Source organism: Homalodisca vitripennis, unplaced genomic scaffold (genome assembly GCF_021130785.1).
Source record: "Homalodisca vitripennis isolate AUS2020 unplaced genomic scaffold, UT_GWSS_2.1 ScUCBcl_890;HRSCAF=3802, whole genome shotgun sequence".
NCBI lineage: Eukaryota > Metazoa > Arthropoda > Insecta > Hemiptera > Cicadellidae > Homalodisca > Homalodisca vitripennis.
The window spans coordinates 57515-78946 of NW_025777014.1; the positions used below are offsets into that span (position 1 = coordinate 57515).

General features: G+C 31.3%; 1 protein-coding gene across 1 annotated transcript; it reads right to left on the reverse strand.

The window, feature by feature from the left end:
- Positions 1-556: 556 nt before the first annotated feature.
- On the reverse strand, positions 557-17406 carry LOC124371067 (ragulator complex protein LAMTOR1-like). Its single transcript, XM_046829379.1, has 5 exons — positions 17396-17406; positions 15602-15626; positions 10982-11061; positions 7644-7733; positions 557-641 (listed from the first exon to the last, which is right to left on the reverse strand). Exons 1-5 carry the CDS (start codon positions 17404-17406, stop codon positions 557-559), a joined length of 291 nt encoding a protein of 96 aa, XP_046685335.1.
- Positions 17407-21432: the final 4026 nt, after the last annotated feature.

Genomic DNA, 21432 nt, shown 5'->3' on the forward strand with positions numbered 1-21432 from the left:
TTGTTATTTTTTGAACAACTACGTTCTAACAGATTTAAATTTTATTCCTTAAATTCGGTATGTTACATGTCTAGGAGCATAAAAATATGTTGAAAAAATACAGTTTTTAACTTCCAGCTTCATTGACACATGTAAAATTTGGCTATTAGAAAGATAAATATTTTTTAACACACACAAACAATATGCGCCAAAATTTACCTGACACATTCTTGTTTGAATTTTAAAGTGTATACCATATAAGCTTGCCACACTTCTAGGGTTAAGTAGATTTGTCATTGTCAAACTTAATTGTATTTTTAAGAACAATTTAATTTTATCAGCTGATTATAGCTGACAAGATAACGGGTTATAATAACTTGAAGTCCTAATTTAAATACAAAACTTGTCCTACTACTGTTTTTTCTCTACAGCAGCAATTCGTATATTCTCATACCTGGTGGATGTCAGACTCATGGACAGGAGTGACAGCTAAAAGTCTGTCTGGAGCAGGGATGTCGACTAGCAGACACGACTGTTTTGGGGGCAGGAGTGTAACGGCCTGCCACGCCTTGTAGTTTCAACCGAGTAATGTTTCACACGCTCCATATACTCGTGTTTGCTCCAAGTTATGAGTTCCCATCGCTGCAACATCTATTACATTCCTATAAACACAAAAACAATCAAGTGAACACTATTGCGCTTCTTTAATAATAATGATCAATTTTTAGTATTTTCAAATAAAGATGAACCCTCTAATTGGCAAACTGCTGTATATACCGCAGTTAGGCCGTTCACGTACTGGCACTGCCGTATATATGACAGTAAACAGACGTTTCGAAAATTGCTTATTATTTTGCGTATTTTCAATGTTTCGGATTAAAACTGAATATCAATTGATGGCAGAATAATCTAACTTTCGATTGAGGTATATTAATACTCAATAAATCAAATTCTATCCCTCTTTGTATGGCTAGAAGAAACGTGCAAGCAACTGTTTTGACTGTGACCAGTTGACCAGGCCGACTGTCTTATTAGTTACGTCTGCTGTCGTCGTGTGTTGGTGTCTGTCTAATTCATTTATTTTTAGTTTATATTTTTGTTTTGGTAATTAGTAATATGGCTGATAAAGTCATACTTAATTTTAGGAATAATCTATTTTATTTGAAGAGAACTATAAGCTGAATTGGAACCAGCATCTTTATCAGGCTATCAGGCCTTATCAAGATAAAACCTGTTTGTGAATAAAATAAAACTATAATAACAATAATATGCCAATTTTATTATTCCTTTAGTTTTTTCTGAAAACAGTGATGCATAATAAATCATAAATAGGTTGAATTTCAGTGTTGTAAAGAAATTGTACAAAATGCTGAAAATACAATGTTAGTGGATTTTGCGCTAAAAAGTGCTAAAAAAGTTAATACTTTTTAAGTAAAGCCACTAAAACTACATATATTTTGCGTAAAGGATAAAATAATGCTTCATTTGTATATTTTGGATTTTTAATAAATCTTTTATACATATATGATAAGATAGTGCAAAGTTATAAAGGTATTTAAAAAAATTCATATCTAGTGCATTCAAGCACAGAAATCTTTTTGAAAATAAAAAAATATTAATGATTATTTATAATTTTATTATTGTTATTTTGGAATATTTTGAAAGCAATTAAATATCATAAGTTGTATAACTGAAGAATTTGGAGAGAGTATATAACAGTTTAATGTAATTCTTAACAAACGGCTAAAAAATATAGCCAGTACAGGAGCAGACACCGCCAGCTCAAGGGTTAAAAGCAAGATATATCTTGATCTCTGCTTAGTGTGGGGGCTTTTGTGTTTTACCTCATACTATAGACTTGTCTACGCCTCACTTTCATAATTAAGTCTCATCCATTGTAATGTTTCATTGTATTCTTTTTCTTCTAAGGGATAACCTATTGCCAAACACCTGAGTCTAATAGCCTATATTACACAACCCGGAACTAGGAAATAAATCCTGGCAGTTTACAGTTTCAGTAGTTCTGCAAACAACCAAAAACAATTGATCAGGTCTTCATAAGGAAACCTGCATTCCAGTTCAAAGTGCCAATGGAGGTAAAACGTCAGGGAAATGAATCATAAAAATTTCATTAATGTTTAGTATTTTTATGTCTTTTAAAAAAATTATCTAATGCATTTACGACTGCGACATTAAAGGTGTAGCTAGCTAGAAGCCTTTTTGGGGGGAGTCGTAATTATCAGCCAACCTTGTGTCCTTATCCTGATTTGTTATAACAGATATTTTCTAAACTTTTATTGCTCAGGTTTCGATCCAGTCTGTAATCAGTACACCATGTATGAAATCCCCAGAGGTCCTCCAAAGGTGGCCATGTTTGTAGGCAAATCCTTATGAGACAATTTGAAATAATTAAACACCATTGTTACAACAAAACTTGTAAAAACAGCTGATTGCTCTAAAACAGCTGATTACTAAAACAGCAGACCTCTAAATTGGCAGCTGATTAAAAACCCAATATTTCTGATCCGGTGTTACAAGAATTTTACAAATATACAGTAAAAGGTGTGTTTTTATTTGTTATGTTTGTTCAAAAAAAATTTTGATTTGAATTCAGAATTTTTTGAATGCACTGCCCACTCATAATAACTGTCCAGTCTAGACTCAGCAGCCTTTTTGCAAAAAGACTTGTAATAGGTTTACAAAAAAATTCTCAGTTTTGTTAATAATATGAATATCGGTTGCAAAAAAGATATTGTTGTTTTTATAAGAAAATAGCGCACATTTTTTTTCATTTCAAAGTTTTATTTTAAATAAAAGCCCTACAAGTTATGATTATTTAAAGAATTTATCTGTCCACCATTTTCTAACAAAATGAGCAAAATTAAGTTTATTTTGTTCCATTTTAGAAAAAGATACCTAAAGTAAGTGTACCAAATTTCAACTCGTTATCTCTTGTAGTTTCTTATTTATGATGGTTTACAAGAAAAACACAAACAGACAGACAGTAAACGGTACGTTTCCGGACCCATGTGCAATGGAGATTTTTTCCTTGTTTTGATGACCTGTATCAAGTCCTGAAATATTGCACACCTCTTATGAATCACCCTGTATATATATATACATTATATATATATATATAATATATATATATATATATATATATATATATATATATATATATTATGACTCATATATGCACAAAGGCATACTGGTATACCAACTAAGTGACTAACAAATACAAACCCACATTTGCTAGCATAAAAAGTGGAAAAATATGACTCTTGTTGAATTGAAAGAAACAGTCATAAACCCATGGAGCTTATTCTGCTACCATCAATTGAGTCATACTCGTACTTTAAAACAGAGCCATAAGGATATGTTCCATTTCCAGTAACATTGAACAAACAGAATTTTTGAAAATGGACAAGTCAACATCAAAACTTTAAATAATGCTATTTAAAAGAGATTTTTATTGATCCTCTTTTACAACATATAAAAATATAGCAATCTGTTTTATACCCCAAGTCACTATTGATACAAGTGGCGTAATTTTCAAAGGAAAATTATCAACAAAATTTGGGTTTATAGTATTTGCGATATGTTTTTGGCTATTTGAAAGTCAAGATAATAAATGCCAATATGATTTAACACGTACAATAAACAGCCTCTGAGTCACAGATTTATCACAACATCCATGGTGAAATCTCTTGCTACTGACAAGATTGATTGTTAACCAAAAGCCGGAAAACGAGGATGACCAGCACAGATAAATTGATCCAGATTTAGTCAAAAATAAAATAATATGTATAATACTATAATAATATAGTTATGGTACAAAATACTTTGATATACAATGATGTATTATGACATTTTTATAGGGACCTCCAAATGCATGTTTTGGATGACAAGCTACAGTACTTAATAAGGAAACAATATACTTCTACAAAAATGTGCACTTTGAGACCTGTACTACACTCTGACACATGTTCCACATTCAGTTTTGTCAGTAAAGAGTAATTTTAGTTTGAAATGTCTTACTTTGGGGATGGAGGGCTTACTTTTTAAAACATAGTTAAACACAAAATTAGCTCTGAACTTTATTAAAAAATTTTTTTGTCATCTCGGAGATAAAGCGAAATTATACAAATTATTAACAGCTCATTAGGTGTTCATTAGTCAGATACCAGGAGTTATAGTAGCAGTGTGCAGTGAATGTATATTTTATTTTTACAAGGTAGGAGTATGCCACACCATGTGGCCACAACAGGCTTCGCTGATGTTGCAAACTTTCTAATATACAGATCCTTTCATCCCCAAATAGCAAGTTTCATGTCAAATTTAAAGTCAACAGGTATATATTACCACATTAATGCATTCCCAATTTCGTTCATTAACCCTTTGAGTGCCAAGTATTTATTGAGTGGGTGTGCTGAAAAGTGCCTGGTATTTTTCTAGTGGGTACACCTAAAAGTGCCAGCCCTTTTGAAGGTATTTTGCAAGGTTCCAGTAAAAAAATTCGCAGTTTTGATTATTTAATAAGCTTTTAACATACTTTTTTGTAACATTTCTTTGAAAACTCTGCCTAATTAACATAAAATAAACAAAATTTACCATAAAATTAGATTTAGGAATATAAAAAATGGACTTACGTCAAAAAATTCCAGAATTTATTTAACCCTTAAAGTGCCAAACAGTTTTCAGCCTAACTCTGGATTAGCGCTCATTTATTATAAAAAAAAATTAAAATTAGATTTTCTCAACGCTAATTTAAAAATTTTTTTTTAGGTAACAAAATAAAACAGAAAACTGTAAAAAAAATATCTTTTATCATATTTATTGCCCAAAATACAATTGATTTTACTATTTAGCGTTCCAGCTCCTTTATAAATTTTACCCAATGCTTAAAGAACTCTGTTACTGTTTCCTTTTTTAATTATGTATATAAATGATGACATTGCATGCTTATATGTACTAGAATAGAACTAGAAAATAAGTATATTACATATTTAATACAAAGTTATTATACAAAATTAAATTTTACATGCCATAAAATATGAAAACCAAATATTTTCCAAATTCTTAGTCCTCTAACGGGTGTTATTTTTTCTAATTACAAAATAGTTTTCAGATGTTTATAGAAATAAATAAAAGATTGTAACACTTATTGGAGTAAAAACAAGCCTACATGTAAATAATAAAAATAAATGTAAAATTTCGGAACAAGAGCCAAAATACATAATTATAAATATAAGGAGTAAAAATATTTCTACAAGGAAAAAAGACTTTTATACAGTAAATGTAGGGTTAACAAATAAAAAAGTATACATTTGGTATGTAATACTGGGTAATATGCATATCCTAAAAGTTGGGCAGGGTGTGTGTGAAAGGCCTCAAAGCCTCATCTGGATTCGCCATTCAAGAAACTGTTTATTTCAAAAGTTTATAAATATATAACTTTCATAAAAAGGATGTTCATATAATACATAAAACTACTACACAGTAGTTTACCGATCAACTATTCGCACTGCTTCAAACAGGATATGAAGAAGAACACAAGAGCTGCCCGGCGAGGCAGTGACGTACGCATAAATGCGCTTGCGGCGTTGAGCAGTACTACCAAACTGCCAGCTGTTCAACAAAAAACCAGTCCAGTATCGATCGATAAACACAAAGGTTGTCACGTGATGTGGCTACACTACTGTAACATACACCCCGCACAGTCTAGCGGACAAACTCTGAACTAACAGTGCAAAATAGTAAAAACAAGTATATTGCGCGTCTACGCGCTTACAGTGTTTAGAGCAAAGTCGATCCTCGCGTGCATATGCGCTTACGGCGTTAAATTTAAGGGTTAAATTTAATTTTTCAACCTAATTATTATTACCAAAAAAAATCATATCCTTTTCTTTGTCCATATCACTGGAAAGGGTGTTCAATTGTCTATAAATCTTGAAAAATGTATATCATTATCTTCAATAATGAGTGAGTTAAACAACATTTAACAAACTAATGTCACATTGTTTCCGGTAGCCATGTAATCCAAAAATGTTTAAATATGAGTTCTAGATTGATTTACGTTAAAGTCAATTGATCAGAAGTGTACAATAACAATTTATTTTGAAAAAAAAACCGTTCTTCACAAACAATTGAATTTGAATATAATATTAGTTTTAAAAATATTGTTTTCGATTTTTAGTGAATTTTCCCGAACGTAAAACCAGACGTTGGCACTTTTCACTCAACTTTTGACATCCGGTAAAATTGGACGTTGGCACTTTTCAGATAACTTTTGACATCCGGTAAAATCGAACGTTGGCATTCAAAGGGTTAAATGACAGTTCAAAGCAGTGTTCATTTAATTTAATTTATTTTCTAGGACAATGCCACTTTTTACAAAAGTTTAAACAAATGTAGAATCAACACAGATATTAATATTAACAATATCAATATAAATAATAATAAGTATAACAAAAACAAACTTCTTTCAAATTTAGAAGTTTCAGTGAGCTGAGAAGGGTTACTACACAAATCTTATCACCAAGTTTAAACATTGCCTTACCAGTCATTTTTTTTACTCTAAGAATAAAAGTCAAATGCTGAAATATCAAATGAATAGATTCAGTTTGCTTGCAAATGTATTTATTCTGCTCTTTGTTGTTACCAACAGGGTTACCCATAGGACCGAAGTAAAAATAATTCACTAACGCTCAGCCAAATCTCATGGAGTGGCCTGCACCATCATCGAAACTCAGTTTTTGCTAAAGCTCAGCCAATTACTTTTCCAACACCAGTAAATTATGAAATATACAAAAATAAGTAGTTATATCACTTAATTAATCTATAAATAGTGAACATTTGTAATACCGTTCACAATATTTTGAGAATTTCTACTCTCTTTATAGAATATTTTGTTAAGACCTTCATCACAAATTCATGTATTATTACAAGAAATAATAAATGTTTGTGTATAGTAAATGAATACTTAACCCTTTGCACGCCATAAGCGAGTTACTTCGCATGCATAAAAGTCCGTACAGCGCCCATAGCGAGTTATACCGCAAACTACATTTTACAACATTAGATAGTTTAATAGTTGTCGAATTTGCCACTAGATGGCAGAGAAAGTCACTTTTGCTGCCTAGTGCCATTAGCCAACGTGCCAACTGAACGTTTGAGGAGTATCAATCAGTAACAGCTGTTTCTTTCTATTCATGTTTTTTTTAGGCGTTTCATACTTTGGACGATTATTCGTAAAATAAAAAACCGAAAAACAGTTTGTAAAAATATCTTTTTACTGTTTTTCCAAAATGTGTATTTATTTACTTATCACACATCATATCTAGTTCATGTACCGGTATACGTTTGTAAAAATTATACAGTTTTATCAAAATAACGTTTTCATTCATTTCATACCTACTGGTACTTAAAATAGAAAAAATATCTATATTTTCGTTTTAAAAATGCCCATAAAAGCATTTCATGGTTTTTTATTCTTTAAATCAATTACTTAAACAAATAAAAAATGGCTTTACAGTTTTCAAAAAATTAAAATATTCAGTAATGTGGTGCTAGGGCACAACATATACGTAATTACTTGGTGTGCAAAGGGTTAAATATATATCCTAAAATGTAATTATATCCTAATACAAACAAAACACACTTACGTTGCAGCTTCCTGCAGAATCCTGTTTAAGGCTGACTGCTCATCAGTCTTCTTTGGGAGTGAATTAGGATACTGGGACTCGAAGTCATCACTTAAAACAGAAATAATTCCTAGGTAAATTTAAATTATAAAGTAATAATAATAATTAATTATCTGAATTTTAACCCTTCACACAGAATTTATCTTTCAATTTTGACTCATAACGCGTAATTAACTAAAAAAAATTTTTGTACATATTACCAACTCTTAATTTTTTTTTCTAGTTAGTGGTGGCTATTAGGAATAAAAAAATAATACAGAATCACAAAATAATCAGACCCCTATATTTTGTAACAAAATTTTCAAATTTTACAAAAAATTGTCAGGTTTCGCCATTGCATAGAACAATATAGGCCTATAACGACACAAACAAATAAAGTAATAACAAAATAAAAAGATAATATAAGGCTAAATACAACAGGAACACTAACAGTAAATAAGGAAATATGCCAAAACAGCGTTAAATACTAAAATATGCCATGCCGGGATATATCCGTTTACCGCGTAATGGTTCGCCGCAGACTGATGCTAAATCACGCCACGAGGGACAAAGCCACGCCCTCCCACCACTGCGACACGCCAATGAAGTTCTAACTGAAACATCTGTTTTTCGGAACAAGTATTCAACACTCCCTTGAACTCTAGCGGATTCCACGGCAACTACAATTTATGAAATAACACAAAATAGACTTTGAAGGATATATCCGTTTACCGCGCGTTTCGGTCAAAATTAAGCCTAACGGATATATCAGTTTGCGCGTGGGAAGGGTTAATTTAATTTATATCTAACTACTAATTTATTAGATTGGAACCAATTTCGTTGTGAAACGTAGCCATCTTTAAATATTACTGAGCTCATTGAAAATATGTAGGCTGTGTCTTTTCAGTACGATTGTGCCGATTTATTTTTACCCAAACTAAATCCACTACTTGATACAAACGATCTATCAAAAATAAGCTGATATACAAAAAACTCAATTTGCTAAATATTTTAGGTAGGGGGTATTGTTCATTAACGCTGGAAGTGTCTTTCAGAAATTCTATAATTTGTACTAATTTTTGTAAGTGATACAGGGGTTCTTTGTAAATTTCATGAAAAATATTATATGTAATGTATGTATAAAGTGTTGAATATAATTTTTCCTGTTAAAAAATTAGAGAATAAAATGAACTTAGGTTTAAGTAAAAAATTATAGCGTGTATTATATTTAACATGTCTAATATATTACTTAACCCTTAAAGCGCTAATTTACATAAATTACTGTCAAACGCTAAGACATAAAAAAATATTTTTTTTTTAATTTCCCAATGCTAATTTTTGTTTCATATTCCTTGGTATTACCTTTATAAGAAAAAATAATAAACATGTAATATTACATATTTTTGAGAATTTTATACGCACGAAAACATTTGAAATTTTGAATAAACTGCATTGCAGGATAATGTACATAGGAACAATATTTGACAGATTACATTACATTTATACAGGTTATTTATAATAAGCAAATTGTAACTGAAGTTTCTGTATAATTAGTACATAAAAATAAATAAGTTCAGTATAAAATTTTGAAATGTAATAATACGAAATTCAACACAAACTTATTTATACGATGAGCCTACAAGGGAAATGAAACAAATATTGTAGTTATAAACCTTATTTATTTAGAATAAATAAACTGGACATGTATGGTGAAACTGGTATAAAATACAAAACAAATAATAGGGAAAAAATATTACACATAATATACCAAAAATGCGTTCAAACTACGTTGTTTGTAGTAACATGATAAAAGTTGGATTAGCCATTATATCAAAAAATTATACTAAATGTTAGTAAAACAAACTAAAACACTATTAGAATAACAACGGACTGATTCAAAACACTTTGTTTAACAATATAACCAACATACGACCAACACACACGTAGTTAAACAGCTGAATGAAACGAACGCGTCTGTAGGCATATGCCGCGTCACAGGCCTTACAAAAAATGGCGGCGATTGCTTTCAACCCGAGTAGATACCGTTACAACGTCCACCAACGGTGACAAAGCGTTTTGTCTAGTCCCGACAGTCGAAAGGAACATCGATCTGTTCTCTTACAGAAGTTTTAACAACTAATTTTTCTCCATTTCAAAAGTAAAGATTTTGTATTTGTAGACGTTATCCGCGTTTAAAGCATCGGCAGTTCTGCGTCTATAGGCGTTAGCCGCGTTGGAAGGGTTAATCTATATCATAATAAAATCATAGAAGTCAGTTTTTTAATTCAAAATTAACAAAAAAGACAAACAATATAGCATTGCAACAACTTCTGTTTCAAACTCAACAGAGTCGGGTCATGTCAGATTTCATTATGATGTCATGAATATCACTTGATCTACAAGGATCACCTATTCTGGAGTACTATAATCAACTGTGTACTTTTAATACTACAACTAGAATAAAAAATTAGAATAAAAAACATCTGAACAAAGAAAAAATTGATTTATTTACACACCTACACTCCATAGAAGTTAAGAATAAAATCACCTGTAGGGAACCACACAGACTGACAAGTAGAAAATGGATTTAAGAAAATCGAAGGTCACTAAACATTAAAAACAATATACATTGATTGATGTATAATTTAAAGGTCTGTGACCAGTAATAATGCTTTTATAAGTATACTTTACATGCCGATCACGCTTTGGCAGTTGCCTGAACGACACCGAATGGGTCGGTCAACATTTCCAAATGACAATATCAAATGTTAAAAATTCAGGAAAAAACATTTGTAATTTTTCAAAAAATTATATCAAATAATTTTTTGTTTAAGGGAATGGTGTAAACCTTTATTTATAAGGTGAAGGAGATATAGAAAATGAGGATACTGCAGTATATTTAGTCATGGTTACCCGGAGTGGTTATGTTGTGTTATTCCACGTTTGTAATCTTCACAGACTAAAGTGCAGTTCAACACCCCGGTCAGATGTCGCTTCGCACAGCTGCATTTATTTATAGCGGGAGCATCTATTCATACCTAGGATACAAATATTTTAAAAAATGTAAAAATTAACTTTGGATTTTTTCAATAAATGAGCACTAAAGGGAAATTAGTCCGTTTTTGCACGGCGCTCTACAGGATAGTATCTACCCAACAAAATGATATTATAATCACTACAATGCACTCTTCATTACCTGTTGACTCTCTAAATGGAGGAAGAATTATTGCTGATAGGATCCACAAGTAAGATTGTGCTCATTTGCCTCTCTACTCTACAGAATCACATTATTATATACTACAATGCACTGTTTTCCTTACCTGTTGACTCTCTGAATGGAGGATGCATTATTACTGACAGGATCCACAAGTAAGCGAGTGTGCTCATTTGCCTCTCCACCCTACAAAGTCACATAATTATCACCATTTATAGAATTTTTTACAATTTTTTGGAGTGTAAGAATATAGTTTCTTACAAAAAATTGTTTAAAAATTAGTAAGGTTAAAAAAATTAAGTATTTAGGCCTGGTTAAGCCCTTGGAAAAGCCACGTAGGAAAGTTGAAAACAGAAATGTTAAAGAGTGTAAGAATATTTTATTTACTAAGAAGTATATGCCCTACAAAAGTTTTAGTGAAAGTATATCACGCTTTAGTAGGTTCCAGACTGAGCTATGGCTTGGCATGTTGGGGAGGTACATATGTTACTACTTTATATCCTATCATTGTACTCCAGAAAACCTTCATCCGCATCCTATCCAATGCTCATAGAACGGAACATTCATGGCCACTTTTTATTAATTTCAAAATTCTTCCCATTAGAAATCTATATATTTTTAAAGTTTTAAAACTATTTTACATCAGAAGTACATCAAATTTATTTGGAGAAAATATCAGATACCAATTAAGAAATCTACTAGTGGAAGTTCCGAAGCCTAACTTAACTCTTTATAAAAAGTTTTATACATTTAATGCACCACGCTTATTTAATTTAATTTCGTTCAAAATTCAGAAAAAAGAAACTAGTTCACAATTTTTAGTTGGCCTAAAAAAACTATTGTTCACGTTTCCTGATTGTGAAAATTTATTTAGCGTTATTGAATAGTTTGTTCTTTTTTCTTTCACAAAGGGGATAAAATGATTTTTTACATTTTAATATAGGTCTATCTAAAATTAGTTTTCCTACTAGATTGCATATATATATTATCAGTTAACTCATTTATCAATTAAGTTTTGTTTATTTGATCCAATTCTAAGTATAGCTCATTATAATAAATGTTTAGATATATTTAATTGTTTTATTTTACTTGTTATGAATAATAGCAAAAATGTCTAAGGCAGAAATAATAAATGTTTATTTTAAATGTCCTTTATATTTTTTTACGTAAAAAAGATGTATTTTGATTTTTTTAGTCAGCACAAATGCAGCTGTTGTCTTCTGTGTTGTTTTTAAGTGTTTTTTCAAGTGATGGATATCCCACACGGGCCTTGCCTTTGGGATATACCTAATTTATTTCACTACAAAATTATGTTATTTTATTATTAATTATTTTAGTTTTTTTAGGATATTGTACTTAATTGTATAGAATAATTATGCTGTGCTTAATTTTTTTTTAGTATTAGTACTTTACTGTTATTTGTATGTATTATGTAAAAAAAAGTGAAATAAATTTCTTTTTGAATTGAATTGAAAAAAAAATACTCAATTTTATTCAATATGAAAATGCTTTAAGCAACCATATTTACATACTTGATAATATTGTTTATTATTGGCTAATTAATTATTTCAAATTCGTTAGTATTTTGTAAATAACAAACATCTTTGTTTATATAAATGTTAACTTTATACAGGTTGTATAATTTTTATGGAAATATCCAAAATCAAACATTTAATAGGACTTATATTTATTAGGATGGAGAATAGTGGACTTTCCTTTATACTTTGAGATGTGATTTTGTAACTACTATAAAAAAAGCATCCAATTTGAAACAGAATTGTTTTAAATATCCAAACTAGAAATTTGATATTTATTTTCAAACTTTGGAACTAAACATAATTTTTACTTACAAATGGTTTAAATTTGTTTAATAAATAGTTATTTTTAAAAGCAGCCGTTGTTATATTCAGTGTCTGGAATCAATCCAATCATTAGTGAGAATTTTATACATAGATGCTAATGAATTGTTCATTAGAATCTAGTAGATTTTTCCATAAGGACCTCCATATTGAGTATAAAATTATAAATAATAATTCCAATCTTGGCCAGTAAGGAATGTCAGACAGGTTTAAGGTCAAAGTCTATCTTCCAAAGTCAGATGGTCAGTGGGGGTGACGAGAGAGGGGTGAGAGAAGGGGGGAAGCACTGTTTCCTCTTAAAAAAACCTCCCCCACACTATTTCTTAGAAACAACGATCTTGGTGAAACTGTGATATCAGTGATGTTATATGAGCTTTCAAATTTGCATTGAAACATGTAGGGATGGAATGGTTACTTTTTTAGTAAATAAAGATCTGAATTTTAAATATTCTGTAAAATGTACTGTAAAAAGGTTTAGTTTATTCTAAAGTAAATTTGTATTTTTATACCATTTTGAATTGTACTTTATTGTCAATATATAAACTACAAAAACCCATCACTGTATTAGTTAAGTTTTGAAATTTCAAACATTTTGAACATTCATAAAACAGAGTTTAATGTTTCTAACCCCTAATCTTGAAGAAAACCCTATATCTACTGAATTACGTTATAGGCTTTTAAGATTGTATTATAGTGAAGCTATAGTTTTATATGTCTAAGAGATGTATGCATTTTAGATTACATAAAATAATACAACCTTCTTTATACTAAGTAGGGTAAACAAACATGTCTGACATTTAAATTGGGTTAGACTTTAATAAACGGCCTACACTCGTTATTCAATTGCTATTATCGAATGGTTTGATTGTTTTTATCCGTACGAATAATTCAATATTAAACTTTGCATATGAATGTAAACAATAAACAGCAAGAAGTAACTAAAATTTGTAAACTTTGAAAATAGCGATGAATATGAGGAAAATATGTGAGATATTTCTCACAAGTGACTGTTTAATTGGCTTCAACATCTTGATTTGGCTCCTGGTAAACCCATGGGGAGAATTCTTTCCTCCATTTCACAAATTGGCTGGCATTGATATCAAGCTGGGCAAGTTATAATTATTGAACAGTTTCTTTAATATCTAAGTCTAGGCCACAGTTAGTTTTGTAATGTTTTAATGTTAAATTTTTGTTTTTAAAATTGTAATTTATGAGATTCTTCTTATTACTGTAATTTATTATAACTCTTATTGTCTGTTATAATTATTGAAAGGTTTCTTTGATATCTAAGTCTAGGCCACAGTTTGTTTTTTAATGTTAATTATGTTAAATTTCTGTTTTTTAAAATTAATTGTAATTTATGAGATTCTTCTTATTATGGTAATTTATTATAACTCTTATTGTCTACGATTTTTCAATATCGTAGTTGGATAATATGTTGAATTGTTCAATAAAAACAACGGAAAAAAAGGTAATTCTAAGCAATATATGGGTCAACCTCGATTTTTCTCATATTACAATATATTGTTCCAATAGTCAATTAGAGAAGGAAATGACTAGAATTCTTGCCGGAAAGCAGTTATAGGGAGCAGGCAACTGCCAGACGGTCATATATTGCTTAGAGTTACCTATTAGTGATCAGGGGCACTGACGTGATCTGGGCTTCAAATTTGGAACTACTCGAGTTAATTTTTTTTCTAAAAGACAAGCAGCGCGAAGCGCTGCGCAGCGGGCAGGCATCGTGCGTGATCCTTTTTTTTATTAAAAATTTTTGATAAATTGTTATTACATATTACAATATAATGTAGGTAATGTATGTAAAACACAATTTTAAACACATAATTACATGCTGGAAAGCAAAGTAAACCAATATAATCCGCCCAATACAAAAATCTCCGTAAAAATCTGGTAAAGTAATCTGTGTCATTCCTTTGGCCTGAATCAATTCAGTATAGACGAAGATCACGCACAATGCTTGCCCGCTGCGCAGCGCTTCGCGCTGCTTGCTCTTTTAGAAAAAAATTAACTCGAGTAGTTCCAAATTTGAAGCCCAGATCACGTCCAGTGCCCCTGATCACTAATAGGTAATTCTTTGCAGTTGCCTGCTCCCTATAACTGCTTTCCAGCAAGAAATTCTAGTCATTTCCTTTTCTAATTGACTATTGGAACATTATAATGTAATATGAGTTGCCTGCTCCCTATAACTGCTTTCCGGCAAGAAATTCTAGTCATTTCCTTTTCTAATTGACTATTGGAAACATTATATTGTAATATGAGAAAAATCGAGGTTGACCCATATATTGCTTAGAATTACCCGGAAAAATAGTGTAGGCTGCCGCTTATTAACGTCTCCTCTTAAATTGTTCTAATTGATGATTCGATATTATCAATCACTCTAGAGCTGGACGCTGGAGCCCACATAAATTACTGGTGTTTAAGTTTTGAGTTATATCTTAATTAGTCAATCAATATGCGGGACCAGGAGGAATTGGGTTTCTGAAAATAGAATAAACATTTTAGGGTTCAGCAACTGACCAATCATAAATTATTTATAATTCATAATCCAGGTATAATAATTTGATTGTTTCCCTGGCTGCTTATTACAATGCCCTCATAATAAGCTCAAGTTATAACTATTAGGGTGATTTAAAAAATAATATAGGCCTAATGATGGAAACATTCTACAAAAATTCAGCACTGAAGGCATACATGCACATTTAGCATTTTCATGATTAATTCTATATTTTACCTACAATAAATTACAAGTTAAAATCCACTATATTAAATTATAAAAAAAAACCCTGTTAATAATTGTCACCTAGATTCAACCGGTGAAAACAAGGTTAGACAATGAAACAAGTGAATACCTGAGAAGAACTGTCTTCTTTACAGCTAAAAACAACAGCCCATTTTTGATGTTACACCATTTAGACCTTTCAGTTTAAATTTTTGCTAAGACTACAATATTGTAAGATCCTATTTGTTATACTAGAAAATTTGACATAAATAATACTGCTCACTATCTACACCAACACTCAGATTCAGATGAGGAAGAAAGAAACGTAACTGGAACTGAACGTAACCATAGAGTAAAAAGAACGTAACGAAAAATACAATATTGTTGCCAAACAAAATTATTACACTGACAGTTAGTATACAACTAATTGCATATCAGGTAATTTTGCTGTAACTAACAAAAAAAGGGGAAGGATTCAATTACCTAATTCCCTTTTTCATGAAAAATTTTAATTTTTTTTCGGAAATAGATTCATCAAAGCATAGAATTTAATTTTTGCTTGAGGGGTCGTGTTCGGTGTAGTGCTGCCATAAGAACAATTGGAAAATATCAGTTGAAATGAAAAAAAAAAAAAAAAAAAAACAGTAGCAGTCGTGGGACTGCCGATAGAAGTGAAAACGGAACTATTAAGTTGAGAGTAATTAACAATACGTTATAGTAGCAGTACATCTGTAATTGTAAATGTGACGCGTTTTTAATTTTCCAATTTTAAAATCCACGAAAAAATATTATCAAATAACTAGAAATCTATTTTACCACGCTAGTAAGATAAATCTTATACCGTAATAATACTCATTTCATGATGAAAAGGTTAAATATTAAAAAACATAATTAAAATGAATAATGCTAAATTTTAAATACAAATATTCGTACAAATATGAAAAATGTTTAAAAATATATTCGTTGTTTTCATTATTCATTTATAAGTGAGTAAACACCGAGTGAACAACAGTGAGTTGAACACCGTTGTAAATAATACAGTTATTGCTACGGATAAAGTATATAATTGCAATAACAATTAAACCCACAATATTTTTAAAACTAATAAATTAGTTAAATTAACTTGGTTCTTTCGTAAAGGTATTTTTTATTGCACAATAAACTAATTTATTGAGTTTAATACGGTATCAGTGAGCTAATGCGCCAACTACAGTTCCGGCAGAAAACGTTCACTCATCACTTCATACGCTACTACAGGCTAAACTAAACTTCCAATAAAAAAAATGATAAATTACAAAAAAAAATATTCATATATTTTTCACACAACTTTCTCGCTGACAAATTTTTGTCTGACCAAAAAAAAATAAAAAAAAATCCTCGCTTACTACTTTTTTCTTGTCATTGTAAACGCTATGTAAAATGTAAACAATAATCAAAATTATTTCGAAATTTTTTTAATATTTAAAAATGTAACCAATAGATTGCCAATATTAAGAGCTTTAATTTTGACGCATTTTACAGAATTGTACGACATTGGCTTCACTTGTAAATCGCGAGAGGGAAGCCGTTAAAGGTCACTGATTTTCGCAGTCTGTTTTCATACTCCGCCGGGACAGTTTTAACACAGCGAGACTGACTTTTTTCATGCAGGTTAGTAGTCCGCGGCCAAGTCTACGGTTAAAAAACACAGCGAGACTGACTTTTTCATGCAGGTTTAGTATCATTAGCATGTCGGTGACGCGAACCGAGGATTTTACCCTCTACCTTCGTCAACATCGTTGTTGTGCTGCGTTGCTAAGATTGAATAATTGAGTGTTATTCAAGAATATCATCATTTGAGTTAAAAATACGTCGAATTGTGTGTTTGTAGATAAAATCTTGAGATTTTAGATTTTATAACTGTGATTGCCTTTTTAAAACTTACCTAAATATCATTTTCCATTTGACTAACCTCAAACAATTATGGTTTAACTGAGGTGTGTGTTGTGTCTGTGCCACTATTGGCAAAGTTAGACGTTTATTAGGCATCAAATTTCTATCCTTTGAAATTTTGTGAAATTATACGTCACATTTACGCACATTTTATTTATTCCGGTAGGTTGGTCCTGACAAAATGTCAGGTTCAGCAAACTCTCCTCCAGGAGATATTGAATCACAGAAATTGGAAATGGAAAACTCAACTGGCGGTTGCTTCGATTATAGGTCTAGAAATAGAAAATACAAACTTCAATCATGATTTTGCAGAAAATGTTACAGTGCAATCAGACCATAACACTACTAATGTAGGCCAACAGAAAAGAAAGTTCAGTGAAGGTGATAATTGTATTAATCCAACAGAACAAAATCCTAGACCCAATGCCTCCAGTTTGGACACAAATCATGTGGCAAAAAGACCTAACACTAGACGGTTAAGATTATACAACGAATCAAACAAAGGACCGTATGAAGTAATCATACAAAGTAGGGACGGGAAAAAAATCAACCCATTTTTGGTAGGCAAAATATTTAAAAATGAAGACTGTAAAATTGACCATATTAAACGAGTAGGCAGAAATCTAATTGTGATTTGTGAAGATGCTTTTTCGGCAAATGAGTTAGTAAATTGTGTTCATTTAAAGAATTTTAATGTTTTTATACCAGCCAGTAAGGTGGAAAATCACTGGGGTTGCGTATATCGAACCTGAAATTACTGAACAAGAAGTGATAAGTGAGAGAGTAAGGTCCCCCCTATCCCATAGTTCATGCCAAAAGAATTACAAAGTATGTAAACCGACAAGTAACAGACACACATTTCATGACCTTAACATTTGAATCAGACCAGCTTCCAGATTTTGTGTATCTAAATTATGTGCGAATACCCATTGAACGGTACATGTTGCCTATCAAGCAATGCTATAACTGTTTTCAATATGGCCATGTAGCTAAATCCCCTTGCAAATTTGAAAAGATATGCAGAGACTGCGGACTGAAGTTTCACAATGGTGAATGTACACAGTCAAAAAAATGTGTCAACTGCCATGGTAACCACAGTAGCAACAGTAAGTCGTGCAAAGAATATGAGAGACAAAAAAACATTATGCAAAGGATGTCTATCCATAGAGAAGATTTTTTTGACGGCAAGTAAACACTTCCCAACAAATAACCTAAAAACATAATCCATACAGCATCCAGAGGAAATCATATGCAACTATAACAAAGCAGACTGCATTCTACAGTCCAACCTCCATCAATTACCGGCAGTGATCATTCCCTTCTGCTCTCAAGTAATAGATTTCTAGGACTCAGTGATATAATAGAACCCAGCAATACAACACTTGACAAACCTATCAATACCAAACCAAGATTTGTCAAACCAAAAGAAAACTTATCTGAAAAATCATATAGTAGGACCTCCAGTTCAAGTATCGACAATATATCTTACCAACCTGCTAACAAAAAATCCGAAAATCGAACGCTCAACGCCTGCGAATAGCGGACATTTAAAAAAATTATTAAATGACAAAATTAAAGAATTGAGAACCAAAATACAAGGCGAAGGGGTCATTAATAAACAAATGGTAGATGACTTACTGGCACAACTTCTTAAAGATTTATTAGAGTCTCAAAAACCTCGAAATACAATCCAGACATATAATAAAAACACATCAAATAAATCAGGAAACAAACAAATAGACCCCAAAGACAGTGTTTTTTGGTCCTAATCCACGAAACTTCTGCAATGAACAGAAAAGAAAATAATCAATTAAATTTGATTCAATGGAACTTAAGGTCTATCAAACAAAAATGGGCAGAAACTTATTCAATATATGACAAAAAACAAGATTCATATTGCAATCCTACAAGAAACATGGCTTTGTTCACATGATACGATCAGAGATAACAATTTCAGAATATTACGACTTGATAGAGAAGATGGTTATGGAGGTGTAGCTTTCGTTATTCATAACTCTCTGACCGCCAAAATAATCAAAGAACATAATAAGAATAATATCCAAATCCTAGGCATAACAATAACAAACTCTTTTATATCATTTAAATATATACAACATATATTGTACCAATAAACCAATAAATTGCTCCTTCTGGCAAGAGTATATTTTTAGCTTAGATCAAGGTAATACAATGGTTTGTGGAGATTTTAATGCTCACCATCAGTTCTGGAACTGCAAAAAAACCTGACAAAAGAGGTAATGACATCTTTAGGAATTTCAGTAACTCAAATTTTATACTGGCTAACGACCATTCCTTCACTACCATTCCGAGCTTATTTCATAATCAGTCAACCATAGACCTAACATTCTTAACCCCTGAACTTTACACACATCTTGATAACTGGGAAGTCCTATCTGATGCGATGGGGAGCAACCACTTTCCAATAGTAATGACTCTAAATTCGGTTAAACATTCAACATCCAAGGTAGAAACACCAAGAAGGAACTTTCAGAAAGCAAAATTGGCAAAAATATTCAAAATTAGTGGAAGAAAATATGAAAAAAAATTGTCGATGAGTCCCTAAACATCCAAATAGAAATGTTGGAAAAAATTATGAACAATGCAGCAGATAAATCAATACCCGAATGGAACAGACCTAGTTTAAGTAACCAAAAAGGATTTACACCAAAATCATGGTGGACTGCTGAATGTTCTCATGCAATTGCTCAACGAAGGCTTAGTTTTAAGAAATTCAAGACGGATATGAACCCTGTTAGTTTAGTTACCAAAAATATCAAGAAGCTCAGTTAAAAGCTAAAGACACAATCGAAAAGGCAAAAAAAGAATGAATGGCAATAAATTATGTGCAAACATAGGTGAGAAAAAAAATAGCAAATTTTGAGTGGAAGGTCATAAGAAAACTGAAAACAAACAAAAGCAGTAATGAAATATCACTTATCAAAGAAGACCAGCACCTAGCAGAGAATTTTATGAAACACATTGTCCCAGATCACGTTCCACAAGCTGAAGAAATCTCCACACCAAAAATAAAGGATACAGATCACATACTTGAAGAAAACTTCACTATGACAGAGTTAATTGCAATTCTTAAAAACAAAGAAAAAAAGACACTGCTCCAGGAAATGACCTCATTTCCTATAGTATGATAACTCACCTACCTGAGGAGGCCTTAAACGTACTACTGAATATATATAATAATATTTGGAATGACAACCTAAACTTACCACAAAAATGGAAAGATATAAAAGTCATAGCTCTACTTAAACCAGGTAAAGAGAAAGATCATGAGGAATCGTACCGCCCGATTTCTTTGATTTCTGTTTTTATTAAGGTGATGAATGGTATGATAAAGAAAAGACTAGAATGGTATGTAGAGAAACACAATCTGATTCCCTCAACTCAGTATGGATTTAGAAGAAACAAAGGATGCGCCGACTATCTACTAAACCTAATACTGGATATGGAAACTGCTCGAACTTTTAACGAAACATTAATATTAACAAGTCTAGACATATCATGTGCATATGATAGTGTAAATTTACCCTATCTGTTTAGAAAAAATGTACATTTATGGTGTTCCCAAAAAGTTTATCATTCATTGTCAAAAGTGGCTTGTGGGTAGATCACTTAATTTGGTTTCAAACCAAGGTATCATATCTAGAGTGACCTGTAAAGGTCTGCCTCAGGGAAGTACCTTGAGCCCATTGCTATTCTCATTATATTTGGCAGAAATAAATAATTGTTTGCCTGAAGGAGTCTTATCTCTACAATATGCTGATGATGTGGCTTTGTACTCAAGTAATAAGAAAATTGATCAAGTAATGGTTAAAATGCAGACCGCACTCACAAATATTGATAAACTTTTCAATAATATGAGCTTTAGTTTAAGTGTGAGTAAATGCAAAGCTATGGTTGTATCTAGAAAGAAGAGGATAAACAATGTTATAAATCTTAAAGTTGAAGGTCAACAACTCCCAATTGAGTCAAGAGTTAAAATCCTCGGTTATA

Excerpts from the sequence above, each read along its gene's own strand:
- LOC124371067 (XM_046829379.1), bottom strand. Across the intron at positions 11,062-15,601 it reads AAGAAGACAGTTCTTCTCAG|GGTGGAGAGGCAAATGAGCA; the intron begins GTATTCACTTGT and ends GTGACTTTGTAG. Across the intron at positions 7,734-10,981 it reads TCCATTCAGAGAGTCAACAG|TGATGACTTCGAGTCCCAGT; the intron begins GTAAGGAAAACA and ends TTCTGTTTTAAG.